This window comes from the organism of the source record quoted next, unplaced genomic scaffold, assembly GCF_019419815.1.
Source record: "Pyrus x bretschneideri cultivar Hongxiangsu unplaced genomic scaffold, Pyrus_bretschneideri_v1 Contig5, whole genome shotgun sequence".
Taxonomy (NCBI): Eukaryota; Viridiplantae; Streptophyta; class Magnoliopsida; order Rosales; family Rosaceae; genus Pyrus; species Pyrus x bretschneideri.
In genome coordinates, this window is record NW_025999787.1 from 12,805,325 (window position 1) to 12,827,684 (window position 22,360).

The following is a 22,360-nucleotide window of genomic DNA, read 5'->3' on the forward strand; positions in this document are numbered from 1 at the left end:
TCGTTCCACCCGTTTTAGGCGCACCAAACGTGGGACGGAACGCCTTATTCCACTTTGTTCCGTCCCGTCCCACATACCAAACGGTACCTTACTCTTTCCCATTCTCGATCTCTCCGTCTATTCTCTGCTATTATTTTTATTTCCAATTCAATTCCACTTCCTCCGTTGTTGCAATTGAATTGATCGAATCTCTCTCTCTCTCTCCCTCTTTCGATCTCTCCACCCAACCTGTTTTTCATTTTCAATTCGAATTCCACCATTTTTCGAATCAACTGAATCGATCGAATCCGATAGCACGGGCGAGCGTCTCAGCATCGAACCTGTGGAGCTCTGTTTCTCCTGTCAATATAACACGCTTTCTTTCTCGTTCGATCGGTTTCTTGTTTAAAAGATTTGCTTATTGCGATTTCGTTTCTGATTTCAATTTACGGCTTTGTTTTTGTTATTGAATTTCTGCAATGGAATAATGATGAAGGTGGAGACGACAGTGACCGGGAAGCTGGAGCTGCTGTGTTTGTTTTTGTTATTGAATTTTCGGCATTGAAATTCTTGAGTGAGGAAATATTTTTCTTTTTTCATTTAAAGTTACTGAGTGCGGGTTTGCTGCTCCCATGATTGTTAAAAGTACAACAAAGAGGTTTGATGGAGGAGTGCCATTTTTTTAGCTTTATGAATGGCTTTTTCCTTTTGGGTGGGTTAGTTTAGGAAGTAGCTGCTGTCCTTCTTATTTACCTCTAATTTGAAGAAGAATTGCATTTCTGGTTAACTAATCAAATTACGACATGGATGATCCTATTAATTTAATCAGTAAGAAACAAAAAGAGGATAAGAAAATCCTTTGAGGGATCTAATATATGAAAAGTACTACTAAGAACTTTGAATTTTGCTTAAGAAAGGTTGTATCTGAGCATATTCGACCAAGCCCCCCAAAATGGAATTTTTAGTTTGTTGGCCGCTGCTTGTTGCCGTGAAGTGTCAAGTCTTTCTTTATAACCATTATCATATACCATACATCACCAATGCAATTGCTTGACATGTAATTGATGGTTTTTCCTGAGGTTTAAGGGATGCCTTCTTCCAGCTCCTATCTATGATTAAAGGGCTAATATGTTTCAGCTTCAATACAAACACTATTTCTGAAACTAAGCTAAAAAACTGATACTATTTCTGGAACTATAGCAAAATTACCCACATTATTTCTGAAAACTGAATCAAAATAACCCACATTATTTCTGAAACTACAGCAAAATAACTCACACTATTTCTGAAATAGAACCAAAATAACAACACTAAGGGCAATGATTTGTATTAGTGTATGATAGGGGTGGGCAAACGGGTATAAGAACCGTGGGCAGGGGTGGGTAATTCAGGTTCGAGGCGGGTCCAAAATTTTTAAACACAAAACGGGGCGGGGCGGTTCGGGTATACGAAATTAGCAGGGCGGGGCAGATCTTAAAATATGAGGGAACGGGCCCCCGGCCTGGCCCATTTCTACAATTTTCCTCATCCTAGTCTTCTCGATCTCTCCTCCTGAGTCCCAACTCCCTTTATTTCACTCAGTCTCAAAGCTCGATCTCTCCTTCTAACTCCACTCGGTTCTCGAATAGCTCTCAAATCCCCCTGCATTTCCATTGAGCCAAACATCCTCCATCCGCTCCAGAGACCCATACAGAAGATAGAATCATGTCCTTGTTCTTGTACACCTCAAATTCAACCCCACCGGTGACCCTGACGCTATCGGTGCTGACGTACGTCACCCCCAAAGTCTCCTTATCGACTTGATTGCTGCGGAGCGTGAGCAAGGCTGAGTCCGACGCCATAACCGGGTCCTGTTGATTTCGAGTGATACGCCAATCTCGCGTCGGAGGTGGCGGAGCATGAGGTGGTTGGGAACACTCCCAATCATCTCCTCCGTCTGACTCAGAACTCATATTTGCAGCGCACAACTCTGCTTATAGTCCTCTTCAGTTTTAAGGTATTACGTTTTAGGGATTTAGGATTGAAAATTAAATTAGGGTTTTCTAGATTTAGGGATTTTGTTGGGTTCTTGAACCTTGACCTCTGTTATGTTCCAATTTCAAATCTTTTATTGAATTGAATTTGAATCAACTGAGTTTGAAACTCTGTTGAATTAAATTGAATTTGAATCGATTGTGTGTGTGAGTATATGTATATGTATGTGTGTGTGTGTATATGTAAGAATTGATGTGCAATGCAACCTCAGTTTTAAAAAATAGCTCCTATAATTTTCAAATTTGTTGTGATTCGAGAGAGCTAAAGAACAACTCCTGTAAGAATTGATCTCCTGGAACGATCGTGATTCGAGAGAACTAAAGAAGAAGAGGGAAAAAAAAAGGACCCGTGGACCCGGCTCGAACTGGCCCATTTCAAACAGGTCGGGTTAGGTCCGGTTCTTGTATTAGAATTTGTTGGACCCGCCCCGACCAGGCCCGTTTCTTTTAAACTCGGATCCGGTCCGGTCCCTTCAAAATTGGGCCCAACCCAGCCCGTGCCCAGCCCTAGTGTATGATGTCAAAACTCAAAGAGAAAAAAGTTGCAGACTCCGCCGTTTAATCCCTCTCCCCCTTTCTCGATCTCTCCACCTATTCTTCATTTCTCTGTCTCCCTTTCTCTATCTCTCCTGCACAAATAAAATTCTTCCATTTTTGCAATCGAAGCAATCGAATATCTCTCTCGATCTCTCCACCCAATCTCTGTTTTCATTTTCAATTCAATCCGAATTCCACCGTTTTTTTTTTTCGAATCACCATATTATGATTCTACGAGGATGAAGGAATTTGGTCTTGTTCCTTGGTGGGACTGCTAGGTACAGGCACTTCAAGCCAAAAATGGCAACCCACTCTCTAGGTTTTGCCAAGTCTTAGTTGCTGCGATGAAGAAATGCCGGGTGCATAACTGCATATGCCACAAGGTGGAGAGGATTTGTACAATGAGAGTAACAAGGAGTCTTCGAATAGCAACCGAAAAATCCTCCACACCCATGGATTCAAGTAAGGGTATAGCTTGAGTTCCTTAAACCATTCAATGTTCTTGTTTTATGACTAAGGTTGAAGAAGATGCAGCATATGGACCTGAAAGTTGTACATTATGTAGTCCCTTGATCTCGAAAAATTGTAGTTGTACACCCATGGATTCAAGTACACAGCATCTTCAACCTTAGTGCATTGACATCTGACACGATATATTTATTGTCCAGATCATGTATGTATGTTGATGGCAGTCGACACAAAAGGAAAATATTTTAACCATTTTATGTCCAGATAAAATTTTGTTTTAGTAACATTTTTTCAAAGGAAAATACTATAACCATAATACTACTTCCGTTGAGCCTATTTCGTGATCATTTATGTGCTTGCATCTGTAGTCTTTGTTCCTTTTGATTTGTTAATCCATGTAATTATATTTGTAATTCTGATTTCGTGTAGATTGATTCTACTTCCATTGACACAGCGAAACATGATCTCGCTCCTGACATTCAGTAAAATTGAATTATGGAAATAATCACTATATTGTTCTTTATCTTAACACACATGGGGTGATTAGACGTTCAGCATATTAAGATGCTTGTAAAGGATAGAGATCAAAACAAATAATTCTCCCAGTCCTGCTGCATGTTGCTCGTTTATATAGAACCAAAATAAATTCTATTTCTTGAAGGGAACAAAAGAACCCATACTATTTCTGAAATAGAACCAAAATAACCCACACTGTTACTGGAACTAAAGCAAAATAACTCACAGTATTTATGAAATGGAACAAAATAAACATTGTTTCTGAAACTACAACAATATAACTCACAATATTTCTGAAATTGAACAAAATAAACATTGTTTTTGAAACTACGACGAAATAACGAACATTATTTCTGAAATTAAACCAAAATAACCCATACAATTCCTGAAACTATAACAAAATTACCCATGTTTTATCTGAAACTGAACAAAAAAAACGCACAGTATTTCTGGAAAGGAACAAAATAAACACTATTTCTGGAACTATAGCAAAATAACTCACTTTTTCTGAAACTGAACCAAAATAACCTACAATATTTCTGGAACTAAAGAAAAATTACACACTATTTCTGAATTTGAACCAAAATAACTCAAACTATTTCTGAAAATAAACCAAAATAATTCACACAATTTCTGGAACTACACCAAAATAATAAATAATATTTCTGAAACTATAACAAAATTGCCCACGTTTTATCTGAAACTGAACAAAAATAACGCACACCATTTATGGAAGGGAACAAAATAAACACTATTTTTGGAAGCAAAATAAGCAAAATTACACACTATTTCTGAAATTGAACCAAAATAACTCAAACTATTTATGAAAATAAGCCAAAATAACTCACACTATTTCTAGAACTACACTAAAATAATCAACACTATTTCTAAAACTTAACCAAAATAATCCACTTTATTTCTAAAAATGAACTATAATAACTCACACAATTTCTGTAACTACATCAGAATAATCCACATCATTTCTGAAACGAACCAAAATAATTCACACTATTTATGGAACAACACCAAAATAACTCACAATATTACTGATAATGAATCCAAATAATCTACACTATTTTTGGAAGTAAACCAATATTACTGATAATGAACCCAAATAATCTACGCTATTTTTGGAAGTAAACCAAAATAATTCATACTATTTCTGGATGTGAATAAAATAAACATTATTTCTAGAAATACAGCAAAATAACCTACACTATTTAAGAAATAGTCAGTATCAGTTTTAGAAATAATCAGTATTTAGTTTAAGAAATAGTAATGATACTCGTGTTCAGTTCTAGAAAAAATCATTGTTCAGTTCTAGAAATAATCATTGTTTAGTTTAAGAAATAATGATAGTACATGTGACTAATTCTAGAGTTAATATTCAATTATAGAAATACTGTGAATGGGAGGCTAAGGAACCTTGAAACCATATCAAGATTTGCGGAGTTGACCGTGACACATAGGGGAAAAGTGAAAGCTATTGTCACATATGTCATTGTAAGTTGTAGACCTTAAATGGTAAATATATTTTCCGTACGAGTATAACATAGACTCCATAGACAAGGCCCCACCGCAAGGCCAGAGGGAAAGTTATTTGAGCAAGTGATACGATATCTTGAGATGGTGGTCTGTCATTTCCTACATGTAGTAGTTATGCATGTAATTGTTAACCGTAGATTATCTACATTATAAACTGGCATTTGGTTTAAAATTTAAAAGAGGAAAGCATTGCCCCAATAGCTTTGAGGTGATGCAATGCTTTTGAGTTAAAATATGGTGTATGTAAAAGTTTTCCAATTGTCAAATAAGAAATGATTGCTTGCAACCATGATAATTTTTTGTGTTTGAAATGGTTGGAATTGACTTAGTTGTTGCAAATTGCAGGAAGTACCTGCACTTCATAATTATTTTGCATAAAAATTGTGTTGAAGCCATTTAATTTGCTATGTTTTTTTTTATACAGTTTGTGGAGCCAAAAATAATCAAGAGGTGACACGTGGAATTTTGGACAAAAAAGACAAAATTACCTTTGAGGAGCACTGGAATTCCTACGCGCGAGCAGTGGACAAACATTCCACAATCAAGTCAAAAATGCCCAAAATAGGTAACAAATTCAAAGTTATTCATCTATCATCATCCTATGTTTTCAACAACGTAATTATTTCATAACCTTCAAAACATTCCATATAAATTGATTTAATTGGCTAATTAATGGATTTATTCCTAATTAATCCATTAATTACCAATTAAATCATCAATTACACTCAAAAAATACCCAAGAGGCCGGCCACCCTCTCTCCCTAGGGGACCGGCCATGCTTTATATATTCAACCTCATCTTCTCTAAAAAGGGAGGTTCGACACTCTTGCAAAACTCCCAAAAACTCTTTAAACATTTTTCTCTCTAATTTCTAACTTTGGCATCGAAGGTTCTTTGGCCAAAGCCCCCCTATTCATTGTGGGCGCGTGAGGCTTTTGGCCTTGACCTAAGGTTAATTGTTTTGTAGGTGCAATTTTGTCCAAGAAGAAGAAGGCGGAAATTTGCATCCACAAATTGGTGCTTTCATTGAGAGTTGAAGTACACACACTCGTAGAAGACTCTCGCATAAAAAGTTTTTCTTTATTTTTTCTTGTCCAGTTGTATATTTTTCGTACGTTCTTATTATTAGAATTTTTTATTTGCAAAGATTATTTGATAAAACGTAAAAGAGAAATATAATGGCTAGAAATTTAGAAAATTCCACAAGTGAAAATTCCAATAGTCAAGAAATGGGACCGCAGCAATCCACAAGGCTAAATGTGATCATAAGTAGAGCGGCACCACCGCTACGGGGCTCCACCATGGCAACCACCGCGGTGGGCACGAGGGCCATGGCACCACCACCACAGCCCGAACCGTGCCATCTAAGCAAGCCCAAGTCGTGCCATCCAAGGCCCACGGAACCAAAACCATGGCCCAATCCATGTCACTCCAAGCCCAACGCGAGCCCAATGCATTGCTAAGCCGAGCCTTAGCCTCGCACCCACGTGCACCATATGCCGAACAGCCTGCTCTCATCGAGCAGCTTGCTCTCGTGGCCCAACCTGCTCCCGTCGAGCAGCCTATTCCCGTGGCCCAGCCTGCTCCCGTGGCCTTCTAAGCAGCCTAAATCAATCCAAGATTAGTTCAACTGTCCTAGCTCCAAATTTTCGGACCAACGATCGAACTGGGAGCATTTTCACCACATTCTTATGCGGATTTGACATTTCCTAACTCAAATCTAGCGCTCGAAGTCTACCACACTTCCTTAGCTCAAGGAGACGCATTTCTTCCAAGCTATTCCAACCCAAATGGAGAACAACACTTGTCTCGACAAGTCATAGAGTTGACGAACGCCCTCGCACAACAAACGACTTTGGTGAACCAGCTTTTGTAGCGCACCAAGATGCAACATGCCCCAAACGAGGTGTCCTGAAGTAGGACAAAGGCAGACAAAGAACCCCTTCAGCAGCGTCCCTGCAAGCAGCCACTCGACCAGCCATGAACCGAGCGTTTGGGCAGTTTACACTCCTGATTGGGCCCCTAAGATAGTGTATACTCCCGTCTTAGTGCGCGAAGGAGCGTGCACTCTTGGCTAGGCCCACGGACGAGCATACATTCACGATTGGGGTCACACTCTGATAGTCAACATGAGTAACCTTCCAAGCGAAGTGTTCATTCACGGTTAAGCCTGCAATGAGCATCATCCACCTCACATCGGAGTAGGCAGCATGACGGACGGAGAGAAGTAGTCATTCAATTCGGCTCAAGTTCAACCGGCAGCCTACAAAGAACTCGCTCACCTGCTAGGAACGCACCGCATCTGTGGCATAGACGAGCCAAACACATGGAAGAGCAGCCTAGAACAACAAGTCACGACTGGGGGCAGCCGAGAACTCTGCTACCCTAACAAGGAAAATTCAGGAAGAAATAGAGAGACTCTTGACCAAGCGATTGTGTGATTTCCAACGCAACAAGGTCACCGACAAGGCACTATGATGAAACATGACCAACATAAGCAGGTCACCCTTCACGGACGAGATTGAGCAGGCAGAGCCTCCACGCGAGTTCAGTATGCCACATTTCACATCTTTCAAAGGGGATGAAGACCTGGAGAGACACTTAAAGCACTACCGAAGTGTAATGATCCTCTATCGAAACAACGACGATCTCATGTGCAAGATATTCGCCACCACTCTACAAGGCGAGGCGTAAGATTGGTTCTACACCCTACTGCCACAATCTATCCGAAGTTTCGACGAACTTTCTTTGGTTTTTACCAAAGAATATTCATCCTATCGCTCGATCAAAAAGAAGTCCGACCATTTGTTCAACGTCAAGAAGAACCCCAAAAGAGTCATTTCATGTCTATGTGAAGAAGTTCAAAGTAGAGAAGGCAAGGATGGTCGGAGCTAGTGGTGGAAGACGTAATGATAAGAGCCTAAGAGGCATAGGGTTAACGAGAGTTTATGCATTCTTGTATAGGTTATCTTAAAAAGGCTTGGTTTTCGTGCAGGATTACTTTGGCTGCTTCTGTTGAGAGAACTTGCCCATGTGACTGGACAGAAGGAATACTGCACATATTCCTTGTCAGACAGCACGCCACCTTCACAGCAGAAGGAACACATGCTCTGATGTGTTGCAGCATGGGCAGGAAGCACGCCCCCTTTTACAACATTTGTTTATTACATGCAATTGTTTAAATGCATGCGTGTGTGTAAGTTGTATATATAACAACAACTGCTATTACAGCAGTTTGAATAAGAATACCGAATACAACAAAATATTAAACTTAATATGGTATCAGAGCATAGGCAATCCTTTGCTCTGCTATGCCTTCACTCTTCCGCTGCTATACTGTGATCTGTTACTGCAGCAACCAGTGCACTGCAAACTGCACACTCGCAGAAGAACATTCACAGCCATTAAGCACAGCCGCAGAGCACAGCCAAGCACAGCCACTGCACAGTGCACACTGCCTGCCGACATGGCAACTGACTCTTCCAGCAAACACACCAAATACGAAGATCCCAGTGATCCTCTTTATCTTCATCACTCTGATCAGCCTGGAGCGATCCTCGTCACACACCCTTTGAATGACGAAAATTACTCCACTTGGAGCCGAGCCATGGTCATGGCCCTCAATGCCAAGAACAAGGAAGGATTCATCAATGGATCCATCAAAAGGCCCGAGTCTACATCCACAAGCGAATTCCAACAGTGGACTCGTTGCAACAACCTCGTGAAATCCTGGCTGCTCAACTCTATCTCGAAAGATATCGGAGCAAGTGTCATCTACAACAATGTTGCAGCTGATATTTGGAATGAGTTGAAGGAACGTTTCTCTCACACAAACAGTGTACATCTCTTCCATATTGAACAAGAGATACATGGAAGTGTTCAAGGAAATTTGAACATTGGTGCATATTATACCAAACTGAAAAGTTTTTGGGATGAACGTGATGCCATGTGCACTCTCCCAACCTGTACATGTGGAGCTGCAAAAGAATTAATGCAGTTTTAGCAAAGTCAGAAAACCATGAAGTTTCTCATGGGCCTCAATGAATCCTACGCTGCGGTTCGTGGGCAACTTTTACTTATGGATCCCCTCCCTGTTGTCAACAAAGCTTTCTCACTTATTATTCAAGATGAGAAGCAAAGAACAGTTTCAATACATGCTCCTGGAAGGTCCTCAGTCACCGATACTGCAGCTTTCGCCGTGCGGGATAACATGCGAAACTCTGGTAGGAATTTTTCTCCAAGAAATTCCCATCCAAAATGTGGTCGTTGTGATGCAACTGGACACACTTCAGATACCTGTCGTGCACACCTCAAGTGCGACTACTGTAATTGGAAAGGTCACACCATTGATCAATGCCGCAAACTGAAAAAAGGCAAAAGACAACAGCAATAGGGGAGATTATCAGGATCGCAGGGGTTCCAATTCCAAGGCTAATCATGTTGATACCCAGCCAACGCCTCCAGCAACATTTTCTTCGTCCTACAGCCTCACTTCCGAGCAATATCACAATCTGCTTGCACTCCTTGATAAGAGTCAATCCAACTCCACATCTAATCATGTCGGTACCACCTCTACTATGAATAACTTGTCAGGTAGAGTTTTTTGTGCTTCTGCTCTCAATAAGGGAAGGGACTGGATTTTCGATACAGGCGCCACAGACCACATGGTCTGCTCACCAAGCTTAATGACCACAAGTGTTCCGGTATATAATCGACAAGTGCACTTACCCAATCATGCACTTGCCGATGTCACACATATTGGCACAGTTCATCTCTCGAATGATCTCACCCTTCACAACGTGCTTTGTGTTCCATCATTTAAACTGAATTTAATTTCTGTCAGCAAACTTACTAATACCTCATCTTGCTTTGTCATCTTCACTGATAAAATGTGTCTACTTCAGGGCCAACGATCGGGGAAGATGATTGGGACGGGAACTGAACGAGAAAGACTCTACTACCTTGATAATGTGATGAAAACCAGGTGCAATTCAGCGTCAATTGTTGCTTCTTCTTCCCAGCTTTGGCATCAACGCCTTGGCCATCTTTCCAACAAGACCTTACGGCATCTCTCTACTTGCATTAAAAATTTGAATTTTTGTAGCATTGATGATTGTTTGATCTGTCCATTAGCCAAACAAACACGTGCTCCTTTTCCTTTGAGTTCTATCACCACAAAGGCTCCTTTTGAGTTAATTCATGTTGACATTTGGGGAGGTTACCATGTTCCCACCATCACAGGGGCACAATATTTCTTAACTATTGTGGATGATTTCTCAAGATGCACATGGGTTTATTTAATGAATCACAAATCAGATGCACGATCTTATCTCATCACTTTCATCCACCTTGTTGAAACACAATTTTCCACACGAGTCAAGGTTCTTCGTAGTGATAACGGTCCAGAATTTTTTATGACCCAATTTTTTTCAGATAAGGGGATTCTCCATCAAACAAGTTGTGTCTCTACTCCCCAACAAAATGGGGTAGCAGAGCGCAAACACCGCCACTTACTCAATGTTGCTAGAGCCTTACTCTTTCAATCTCATCTTCCTAAGAAATTTTGGGGTGATGCAATCCTCACTGCCACTTATCTCATAAATCGGACTCCCACTCCTCTTCTTCAAAGCAAATCACCCTATGAAATACTTCACCACAAACAGCCAGCGTATGCACATTTGCGAGTGTTTGGTTGCTTATGTTTTTCTTCCACCCACCACCATCGTCCCACAAAATTTGATGCAAGAGCCACACGGTGTCTTTTTCTTGGGTATCCATATGGCACAAAGGGATATCGAGTTTACGACCTTCACACGGGTAAAATCTTTATCTCTCGTGATGTTATTTTCCATGAACATGTGTTCCCTTTTTCATCTTCTGCTGCAGTTTCACCACTTGTGTTTCCACATACTTAAGATACTGCCTATGATGATCCCATCATTCATCCGTCCATTCTACTGGAGCAGGATTCCGTCGATCCATCCTCTTCTTCGCCGGTGAGTCCTGTTTCGGTTTCATCTCCTTTTCTTTCCACCTCACCACCTCGTCTTAAACGACCCACTCATGCACCTGGTTATCTTCAACAATATCACATCGACATCAACCTCCCTTCTCGGTCCGTCCCTTCATCTCACTCGGCGTTGACCAAAGTACCAGGTACTCCTTACCCTTTGTCTGATGTCCTCACATACGATCGTTTATCTGCTCGACATCATGCTTTCACCACTTCCATTTCAGCTGCCATCGAACCCAGCTCATTCTCACAGGCTATACGCGACCCTCACTGGCGTTTCGCTATGGAAGAAGAACTGGCAGCCCTTGCTGCGAATAGGACATGGTCTCTGCAACCATTGCCCCCTGGCAAGAAGCCGGTTGGATGTAAATGGGTTTACAAAATCAAATTTCGATCCGATGGATCCATTGAGCGATATAAAGCACGCTTGGTTGCCAAAGGTTATAGCCAAATTGAAGGCTTAGACTATCGAGAGACCTTTGCTCCGGTTGCAAAATTGACTACAGTTCGTCTACTCCTTGCTGTTGCCTCGGTCAAACAATGGCACCTCCACCAGCTTGATGTTAATAACGCTTTCCTCCATGGTGATCTTGAAGAAGATGTCTACATGTCCTTGCCTCCTGGTTTCGGACGAAAGGGGGAGACACGAGTTTGTAAACTTCATAAATCTTTGTATGGGCTTAAGCAAGCCTCTCGTCAATGGTTTATCAAACTCTCTTGTGCTCTTCGAAAGGCCGGCTATCAACAATCCAAGGCAGATTATTCATTGTTCGTCCGAAACCATGATGGTAAATTCACTGCCCTCCTTGTCTATGTTGATGATATTATCTTGGCAGGAAATAACATACAAGCAATTGAAGATACCAAGTCTTTTCTTATGAAGCAATTCAAGTTGAAAGACCTTGGCCAATTAAGATATTTCTTGGGCATTGAAATTGCTCGCTCTAGCAAGGGGATCACCCTCTCACAGCGAAAATATGCCCTTGAAATACTTGAGGATGCAGGTCATCTTGGCGCAAAACCAGCCACCTCTCCTATGGAGCAAAACTTATCACTCAGAAATGACGAAGGACAATGGATTACTGATCCTTCCTATTATCGACGACTTGTTGGGAGACTAATCTACCTGACAATCACGCGCCCTGATTTGGTGTATGCCGTCCATATTCTTAGTCAATTTATGGAGAAGCCTCGAACTCCACACTTGGAGGCAGCCCAGCGAGTCTTACGATACGTTAAGCACACACCAGGGCAAGGTATTTTTCTTTCTGCAAGAAGTCCAATTCAATTGAATGCTTTTTGTGATGCGGATTGGGCCAGATGTCGAGACACACGACGTTCTACCACCGGATACTGTGTATTTCTTGCAGAATCTTTGATCTCCTGGAAAAGCAAGAAACAAAATACTGTGTCACGTTCTAGTGCAGAGGCAGAGTATCGTTCAATGGCAGCAACTTGTTGTGAAGTCACTTGGTTGAAATCTGTTCTACAAGACTTGGGTATCCAACATGAACGTCCAGTCAAGCTATATTGTGATAATCAAGCGGCACTTCACATCGCTTCGAATCCGATCTTTCACGAAAGAACCAAACACATAGAGATTGACTGCCACCTTGTACGAGAAAAGGTTCAAAGTGGAATGATCGAAACATCTCACATCTCAACCATGAAACAACCAGCCGACATCTTCACAAAGCCACTGAGCTTATACCAGTTTACGACTTTGCTTTGCAAGTTAGGAATAATCAACATTCATTCCAAACTTGAGGGGGAGTGTTGAGAGAACTTGCCCATGTGACTGGACAGAAGGAATACTGCACATATTCCTTGTCAGACAGCACGCCACCTTCACAGCAGAAGGAACACATGCTCTGATGTGTTGCAGCATGGGCAGGAAGCACGCCCCCTTTTACAACATTTGTTTATTACATGCAATTGTTTAAATGCATGCGTGTGTGTAAGTTGTATATATAACAACAACTGCTATTACAGCAGTTTGAATAAGAATACCGAATACAACAAAATATTAAACTTAATAGCTTCTTCTCGCTGCCGATAGTGATCACCTCAATGAGGTGGAGCTTCGCTACTGGAAGAAAAACTATGGTTTGTGACCATCAATGACCCGCCATGTTTAAACTTAAGAGATTGATGTGGCGTTTTCATTACATAATTGCCATTGTTTTCTGATCGTGCTAGGTTGCAACAACTATGTTATTGCTAGTCTTGTCTGGTCCGGTGAAAGCCTTAACCTATTTGGTGAGCATGCTATCTGTCCTGTTGTTGTTCTCATTATTGTGAATTAGTATGTATTCTGATTCTTCGTGTTCAAAAAAGTTGCTTCTTAATACTTGGGAATCTCTCCTCTCGTAGAATAGCTGAGATAGGTTAGTTTCATAGTTCTCAAGCCATTCCAGACTAGTGATCCATACCGATTGACCAAGATGGACTAGCTAGTTCATTGTTGTTCTAGCCACCGTCACTTTTACTTTGAACTTTTTTTCTTGAAAATTTTGGTAAGAACCGTATGATATGCACTTAACATGCTAATTAATTATCTTGTGCAGCTTAAGCACGGTTTAGTTGGTTTTACAATGGGAAGTTTATGGAGGTATGAAGTGATTCAAATTAGTTTACGCAGTGGCTACGGATTACTTTTTTGACATCACAGTTTTATGGTGAGTCTACTTCAGTTTTAACTGTTATGTTTCAACTTCTCAGGTTAGGAGCAAGCTGGGGTCTTTCAATATTCTTGTGCACAATTGTAATGTTCTCTCCCTTATCCCCCAAAGTTAATTGAATCTGTTCGAAGCAGTGGTTGTCTCTTAACCAGTTAAAACGCTTTAGTTGATGGTAACAGTTTTATTATATGTGCAGGTTCGATCACTGGGTGCTGTAGGGTATGTCTTGATATCATCATTCTTGATAAGGGAAAACATACTTGCTTTGGTAATTAACCATCCTTTGTTTGATATTCGTTTTTTGTAGTACCGAGATTTGATATGTTTTTTGTTTGTGATTTGGTTTGCTTGCAGATCACTATAAACATTCATGCTTCTCTAACATTCATATTTACTGCATCGGGCATCTATTCAGTCCCGTCAATGGAAGCGATTTATGCTTTATTTGGTTCTCAGGTATCTCTCTCTCTCTCGCTCTGCCTCTCGCATATGCACTCTTTATATATTAAGGCTTTATATTTGTAACATGTATTGATTAATCGCGGATCCTTCATGTTCTTGTTCCACCTACTGTATTCGGTGTTCCTTACGAGGCACTGGATGAAAGTATCATTACGATTGCCAAGATGGCTGGAGAAGGCTATATAATTTGACTTCCCATATGTTATAGGTCGGAAAAATAAAACCGCAACTGTGGTTTCATTTCTGTAAGTAAGAACATGGCGAAGATTCAGTATCATGTATCGTCACATTAGTTGTCATTGTTTGCTTACGTTCCTGTCATGTATACATAAACTACATTTTGGATTGAAAACAGGCAAATGTCGATATCCACTGCTCACATTTTCAGACTTGGAGACTTTTTATGAGGTGAAAGAGAAGAAAAAACGGACACCATCGGATGCTCAAACTTGTACTTACATAGATTTCAAATGATGCATCAAAGGGAAGAGAAAATATGCCTAAATCGGTAACTCTCGTCGGAAAGAAACAAAACAAAATCTTATACAACAGCAAGAATGAATGGAAATGGATTTTAATCACTCTTCACTCATCTTAAAACAAAATTATACTGACGAGAAAACTCGCTCGAACTGCATCATTCTCGACTTAGCCCGCAGAGCTGAAACAAAAATTGGAAAAGATGTAGAGAAGGGAGAAAATGGTTGCAATGTCAATATTTCTAATGTTCTATTTATTGATGCAATGTCACTCAAGCTTCCTTCCTAGTTATCCTGTAATTCAACAAGAAACCGCAAGTTAGGATCAAAGGTACGGTATCAATGGGCACTCCAAAGAAAAGGAACAAAATTTGGTGAACGGAAGCAAACTGTTGTCGAGGTGAAAGAATGAGCACAGAACACCGCGCTTAATCAAATTTCAGGCTGTATTAGTCAAAAAATTATTTGGACTTGGTGAGTAATATGCTTCGATTTTGAATGTAACACACATTCTCACCTAAAGCAATAGATTCCCAAGGCTGTTGTGATCTTGTGAATGACTGACGTTGCAAAGTGAAGATAGAGTGTCCCTGCATTCAGGGAAAAGTGAAATTCAGCCACGAGGTATGGTACAGTGTAATGAAATTCGTAAGTACATACTACATCCATAAAAATGGTAGTGTGTCATGTATTTCCAATACGCAGACCTTCATAACAAATTACCATACCTGTAAATGCACAGTAACCAAGAAGAACCAAGCTCTCATCAACCAAAGGAACTCTGCAACAAAAAGGTACACAGGAAGTTCAAGAAATCAGAAACATCTAGACTGTCAAGAACAGAAGAATCCCGTCTTTACTTAAAGCTCCCGACATTATATCAAATACAACATACCCATCGTTCAGTTTAGCTGTGAGTGCATTTGCAATGGCAAATGGAAGATACAACAATGACTGCACAGAATAATAAATATTGAAGTTAGTAATATAATCTGGTCTTGAATTATAAAAAAAAAAAAAAAAGCATGCAGAAGTTGTTGATAAAAACCAATTCTGAGAAATATGATGCTGCTATTACTGCGTTGCTAGAAATACACACTCAACAGACTCTAAATTTCCAGCAGTTTTGGGATTGTTACATACCATGCACATTCCAGTTTTCAAACCCTTTGGCTCATCACACAAGTGCGCAAGAATCAATCTTCCCTGCCAAAACAGAGCTTTCCTTTCAACAACAATGGTAGAATAAACAATTTGGTTGTCTACAAGACCCCTTAGAACGACATTGGAAATCTAGCACTCACAGCCCCGATAGTAAGCAATTACATTCGAATGGAAAACCCACACTTTCAAAAGATACGGTTATAAAGAAACACGGATATCTTACCACAAGGTACCCAAAAGCAAGCCCACTTCCCAAAACGATTAAATGTGGATAGTTCCCCATAATGTCAGCTGGTGACAAGTAACCCCTGCAAATAAATTATTACTACTTTGAAACCATTTTTTAAAAGAAATAAAATATAGCAATAAATTTAAGGAAAAAAAACAGGGGTGGACGCAAAGTATAAAGACATACCATGCCAAAACTCCTACCAAAAGGACTACAAAAGGGTAAATCTGAGAAGAAACAACATGAAACACCCATTAGGCCAATCAAGTGTCTAGAACTAGCATAAAATCCGAAAGATAAAAACAATACCATTGCCAGTGCCAATAGCATACTTGCTTTCCTTGCTTGAACAACCTTATGAACATTGGATACACTGCACACAAGCAGAATCCAACATAAGGTCCAAGTGTCTAATGGCCTTCAAAGGACTATTTTTAAGTTTATACGTGAGCTCTGAATCTCTGACACATGAATGGTTTGGGGAAGTGGTAAACTATACCAAGGCACTCAGCCAAAAAAAAAAAAAATCTTGTGAATATTAACACCAGATTGCTGTTATATCTATAGAAAATAGTAATATCAATTCAATCCCATACCCCAAGGAATTCTAGGTTAGTAAGATCATGAAGATAGCAACATAATAGTTCTAAGTTCATGCCCACAATGTGTAGTTAGCAATGCAACCCTGCTTCCGTAGCTTAAGTCTTCACAGATATGCCAAGCGTAGTATGGATAACAATTTACAAGGTTCCATATAGAACAATTAGAAAAATTACAATTGAGTTGAAAACGTCATGATACATGTATTAAGAGCTCAGGAATAAGTTATAATAGAAAAAACAGAAAGAACTATTATACATGAGAAAGTTAGACTCAAATTTCAAAAAATTAGGGAACAGAAAATTACATACTTGAATGTGAGTGTTGGGATGACAGCAAAAGCTATCATTAGATACAACACAGCTTTGTATGTTGGGATTTCTGAAGTGAAAAAAAAAAAAGGAATTAAATTTCAGACCAACTGCAATGGAAGTAGTGTATGTTGTGAAGCAGCCAAAGAAATAGTCATCCACAACAAATATAAAAAAGGTAATCAAACTGCATACGAGCTCTATATAGATAGGTACTGCAAATTATATACGGAAATATAGCATGCAGTCAAGTCTCGCAAAATGTAGTGTTTGATGCCAAATATCAATTGTATGGTATCAACTAAATTAGGCTTGGCCTTACCACTAAGAATGGGGACCCAACTCAGAAAAGGCAAACACTTTCCAAATTGTAGATCCCACCACTCAGAACCTGAAAATGTAAAGAAATAAATGTACTTAAAGAAAAGAAGAGTTTTTAGATATTGGTTTAGAAGTTAACTTCAAGCTGTACATACAAGTAGAGTAGCAGAATGAAATTAGGAGTTTACCAACGATAGCTGTGAAAAAATGGGCCAAATATATAAGCATTAGACCTTCCGTGGGCCCATTAACAGCAGGAAGGATTAGGGTATTAGTAAAGTAACTGGATCAACAAAGTCATAAATCAGAACATTCTATTTTTGCATATGAAATATTCTATGCAGGGTCATGGAGTGAACAAACTTATATGCTAGCATATCGAATCAACCCACTCCCCCACTCCTTTCCCCAAGAAAAAGAAAAAGAAGGTGGTATATTCCCGAATGACTAATAACAAAATCAAACTCAGTTGGACAACTTACGACTCCCAAGTAGCAAAGTAAAATGGAACAGCTGAAATCACCCAGAACCAGAAAGTAGATCTTCCACACATCGCGGTACTTCCAAAGGCCAATGCTTCAAACTAAACAAACACATATAAAACATGAAAAAGAAACTTGAATTCCAGGGTACCAAATGACTAGAAAAGACGAAGACACATACCGCGCAGGCAAGGGCATCACAACCTGCAATTCATTGAGATCCACCAGAATATAAATCATCAATATTCAATTGTGAATGTACAAAGGCAACAGAAGAAAAAAAAAACATGATAGCAGTGCATTACCATGGTCAAAAAGTTCCCCCAGTGGACTTGAGGAATTTGTCCGTCTTGCTTGTTTCCCATCAACGGCATCAAACGTCTTAAGATTTTTGTGAAAAAGGTCAAACAGGAAAGTGATGGGAAATGAGACAATGAAGATAGAAATAAAATAGCAATGTGTAACAATAAAGAGGACTCCACAGAAAAATCAAAGGCAACTCTGCTTGGATGTATTTAAGCAAACCTGGTATAAGAAAAGTAGCAATCCATGAGCGAAATTAACCCATCTAGGAGGAGCTGAATCCAGTCGTGGTGAATATATCTGGGAAAAACACATAACACAAATTCATGGGAAGCTTACTAAGTAATAACATTCCCATTTTAAGCATCATGCACACCATAACCAGAGTAAAGATAAATGTGAACATTTTTAAAACTAAATGTGAAGCTTGAGTTAAAAGATTAGCATTATAAACAGGAAAACCTAACAGCAGAAAATAAAGATGATAGAAAAAACCACTCACATAGCCAAGCAGAGCGGATGTGAGCAAGAACATGAATCCTGTTAGAGTTATCTGGCAAAAAATAAAACAAAATCATCAATGAAAAGGCAACAGTTTCAAAAAATGATAAAGCATAGTTGGGAGTAAAGGTCACTCTACCATGTTGGGCCTGAAGAAAAAGTCAGAAATGGAAGCGTGGGAAGAAACCAAGGAACAAAGGTAAATGTTAGCAAACATCAGCAAAAATCACAAACAGGTGATGTTAAAACTCATAATCAGTTAAGGAGAGATTATCTAGTCTCAGAAAAAAAAATGCTATGAATTTTCATTCTTGTAAGTCCGCAATATCAACTAAAAGATGTACTCCATCTTCTAAGCAAAACATAGCTGCATATTGATGGGTTTGTAAATTTACATGAAGTAAGTCAGCTAAAGGTCTTGAACTCATCATGCAAACTACAAATGTTTGCTTGTCTATTTGGAAGTTTTCTTAAAATAAATGTATCAAATGTAGACTAGTGAATAACATAAATCCAAGATAAACCCAGCAGAAACTACTAAAACAGAAAACTTATGCACCTAAATTCGAGAACAAAACATGAGCGCTTATAACACCAGAAAACTCATGATCTTACCCACCAATTAAAGCCAAAGAGAAGAGTATATGAACTTAACTTCAGTCAATCATAAGATTCATAACACTCAGTAATCAATAAAATCAGAGAAGAAGATTAAGAAACTTACGGCATCCAAAGGGGAAAGATTTTAACGAAGCTACTCCAAAAGGGTTGCAAGATATATTTGGCAGTGTAAGAGTGATCCACGCCACTGTACTTGTATTTATGCAAAGCAGCCACACCATGTGCCCCAATATACCCCATCTCTTCCAAATCAAGCTTCGATTTTTCGCTTCGAAACAAAATGCAAATAAGCCTCAGTACAACCAACCTGCTACCAAAAATAACTGAAATAACTCAATCCACGCATCTGAACAAACCCATCACTGAATACAATCATACATGCTTGTACACTTGCCCCCCAAGATAATTGGATCAACATCAAAATCCAAATTCAAATTTTTGTGATTCAACACATTAATCATCTCATCTGGGTAATGCCCAGAATGCAGAAACAATGAAAGAATACAACCCAGTAGATATTTTCTCCAAAACAGATAAAAAAAACATCCAAAGCTCTAAACTTTGTGAATAACGTTAAGTGCACAGCTTGAGCAGATTCATTCGGAATCCCACACGATCAAAACTAGAAATCTAAAAATACAATATTTGCACCAGAAATGATTGATTTAGCTTTACCCACCAACGAACAAGCTCCTCCAAGGACACAAACAGCGAAAAATACAAACACACACACACACAGTGGGTGCTCTGCTAAATAATCCATCCTCAATCATTTGATTAACCAGCAAACAAGCACAAGCGAAATCAAAACAAACGAGCTTTCCAGTAAACAAATCACAAACAGATTCCATATATAAAATAAAGGATTGACAAAAAGAGAGAGAGCAAGTGAGTGAGAAAGTCTTCACCTTGGCGTTGGGGGATTTGGGGGTTTTTTCCCTGCTATGGTTTTTGCGTTCGGGATAAAGATATAAAGATTATGAATCCAAGCCTTCACCTCAGACGGCGCTATGGTTAGGTTTTCGGAGGCAGATCGTCCGCCCTCCTGCTAGGGTCTGATGCGATGTACACTATAGCCTGCATGGGCTACTGAAAAAGAAAATGAAAATAAGACCCAAAGGTTATACACTTTTTTTTTTTTTTTGTAGGAAGTGTTATTGGCATTTTAAAAATTTTATTCTACATCCTTTATAAGTGTATTTTTTCTAAATAAAGGAGTATATTTTTCTTTTTCTAAATATAGAAAGTTTGGAGTGTAGAATAAAAAATTTAAAGTGTCAATAACAATTCTCTTTTTAAATGGTGAACAAATTTAAATTTATACTTATTTTGGATTTTAAATTTTTTTTCTAAATATAGAAAGTTTGAAGTGTAGAATGAAAAATTTAAAGTGTCAATAACAATTCTCTTTTTAAATGATGAACAAATTTAAATTTATACTTATTTTGGATTTTAATTTGATAAGATACAATTGGTCCATCATGTTCGTATCTCCTTTGATACAATTAATACATCAACTTCAATCTTCTTTGATACAATTGATGCATCAAGGACAAAATTTTTTTTTCTTTTTCAAATACGATATTTGTTAAGGTGATAAACAAGGTCTACGAAGATATTAATTTATATAAAAACCTTGTCAAGTTACGTTACATTTTTGCAATGATGAAAAGCCAAACTTCTTGCATTAATTTTATCTTTTGTGCCATCTAAGATCTCTAAACTTTTTTTTTTCCTTAACAAATAATAGGTTTGTTAGATTAGAGAATCGACGAAATTCAAATCCACACAGTGATACAAATGTAACACTCCTCTCTATCACTATAATAAAGGGTTATATGTCTCGCTTTCTTCAAAATTTATTCATCTTTGACTTTAAAAGTTTTTCTAAACAATTGCTTAATTGCTACTTAGCAATACAGTTATTGCTATTCTTATTCATTTGTAAGAAGATGCCTTATGTTTAAATTTCATAGATTAGGAGCTCGATATCAATTTATCCCCACCCTTGACATAAATATTTGCTTTTGTAAAAGTGTTCGGAGCGGTGCTCGAAGAGACGTGTAGGATAACCAAGGTTGAGCAAGATGCTCGGTTCACACCACTTTCAACTGAACACCTATCACTTCACCGTTGAATATCTGGCTGATAGGCGAAAAGGTACAATATGCTAGTTTTACGTAAATAGTTGTTAAGACCTATATTTTTAAATGCATATATTATTTACAAGAAAATAATTATTTCCTATTGTGATTATGTGTATATGTACATTTCCTAAAATCATATTTTATAATATTCATGTGTGAAAGGATTTATAAATATCTTTAGTATTTTATATTATTCTTATTACCTATCCATAGTTTTTAGGCGGTGTAAGTTTGCTTTTGGTTTGATCTCATCTTCCTCTATGCCGACTGACTTCCCTCTCTTATGAATAGATGTTACAAGCATGAATACTCGTACTTTGCTGCGAGGTTTAGACCATCTCCAACTTAGGGTTAGCCAGATGGTTCGTTTTAGCCATCTAGCCCTCCAAGATATTAATATTTTAATGAACAGTACATGGCCATATTTGCCTCCATCTCCAACCGAGGACCAAAGGGCCAGAGGGCTTATTTTAGCCCTGTCACAAAAAATCGTCTCCAACCGAGGGCCATAGGGCCAAACATAATTTATTATTTAAATTTAAAAACTACAACAACTTAAATTTAAAAACAACAACTTAAATTTAAAAACTACAACTTATATTTAAAAACTACAACTAAAATTAAAAAACGACAAATTAAATTAAAAAACTACAAATTAATTTGAAAACTACAACAACTTAAATTTAAAAACTAAAACAACTTAAATTTAATATCCATAATCAACATCATCTTCATCATCCACCATTGTAGGAGTATAGTCAGAGGTAAACAATTGCCATTGGCTCATAAATTTTTTTTTTTTCTTCTATCAAAATAGGCTTTACTTATTGGATTGTAATTCGAAGTGTTCATTTCCATATTCTTATCATCCATCTCTTCTTGTATTTGTTTGGCCCATTCTTCATGCCTACACTTCCTTTCTTCTGCCTCAAGGGCATTTTGCTCTGCCAATAATCACAATGAGGCCG

General features: G+C 38.6%; 2 protein-coding genes across 5 annotated transcripts; one reads left to right on the top strand and one right to left on the bottom strand.

Moving 5' to 3' along the window:
* The first annotated feature begins 13,135 nt into the window (after window positions 1-13,135).
* On the top strand, window positions 13,136-14,600 carry LOC125470343. Of its 2 annotated transcripts, XM_048569289.1 has the most exons (5): window positions 13,136-13,350; window positions 13,659-13,702; window positions 13,813-13,855; window positions 13,969-14,040; window positions 14,127-14,600. In XM_048569289.1, exons 1-5 carry the CDS (start codon window positions 13,303-13,305, stop codon window positions 14,295-14,297), a joined length of 378 nt encoding a protein of 125 aa, XP_048425246.1. In that variant the 5' UTR covers window positions 13,136-13,302; the 3' UTR covers window positions 14,298-14,600. The 2 variants fall into 2 exon arrangements, 1 of the variants encoding a protein (XP_048425246.1); XR_007252652.1 differs by lacking the exon at window positions 13,813-13,855 and having other exon boundaries at window positions 13,188-13,350; window positions 13,659-13,769; window positions 13,969-14,600.
* Window positions 14,601-14,705: 105 nt separating this feature from the next.
* Window positions 14,706-20,333, bottom strand: LOC103965009 (choline/ethanolaminephosphotransferase 1). Of its 3 annotated transcripts, none has more exons than XM_009378037.3 (19): window positions 20,154-20,333; window positions 19,349-19,513; window positions 18,764-18,773; window positions 18,626-18,676; window positions 18,346-18,423; window positions 18,126-18,201; window positions 18,002-18,024; window positions 17,821-17,921; window positions 17,527-17,621; window positions 17,340-17,408; window positions 17,018-17,087; window positions 16,416-16,479; window positions 16,293-16,333; window positions 16,101-16,185; window positions 15,857-15,919; window positions 15,609-15,667; window positions 15,442-15,494; window positions 15,231-15,303; window positions 14,706-15,007 (listed from the first exon to the last, which is right to left on the bottom strand). In XM_009378037.3, exons 2-19 carry the CDS (start codon window positions 19,483-19,485, stop codon window positions 14,986-14,988), a joined length of 1,170 nt encoding a protein of 389 aa, XP_009376312.2. In that variant the 5' UTR covers window positions 19,486-19,513; window positions 20,154-20,333; the 3' UTR covers window positions 14,706-14,985. The 3 variants fall into 3 exon arrangements, with proteins under 3 accessions (XP_009376312.2, XP_009376303.2, XP_048425245.1); XM_009378028.3 differs by having other exon boundaries at window positions 19,349-19,552; XM_048569288.1 differs by lacking the exons at window positions 18,764-18,773; window positions 20,154-20,333 and having other exon boundaries at window positions 19,349-19,469.
* Between the last annotated feature and the right edge of the window lie 2,027 nt (window positions 20,334-22,360).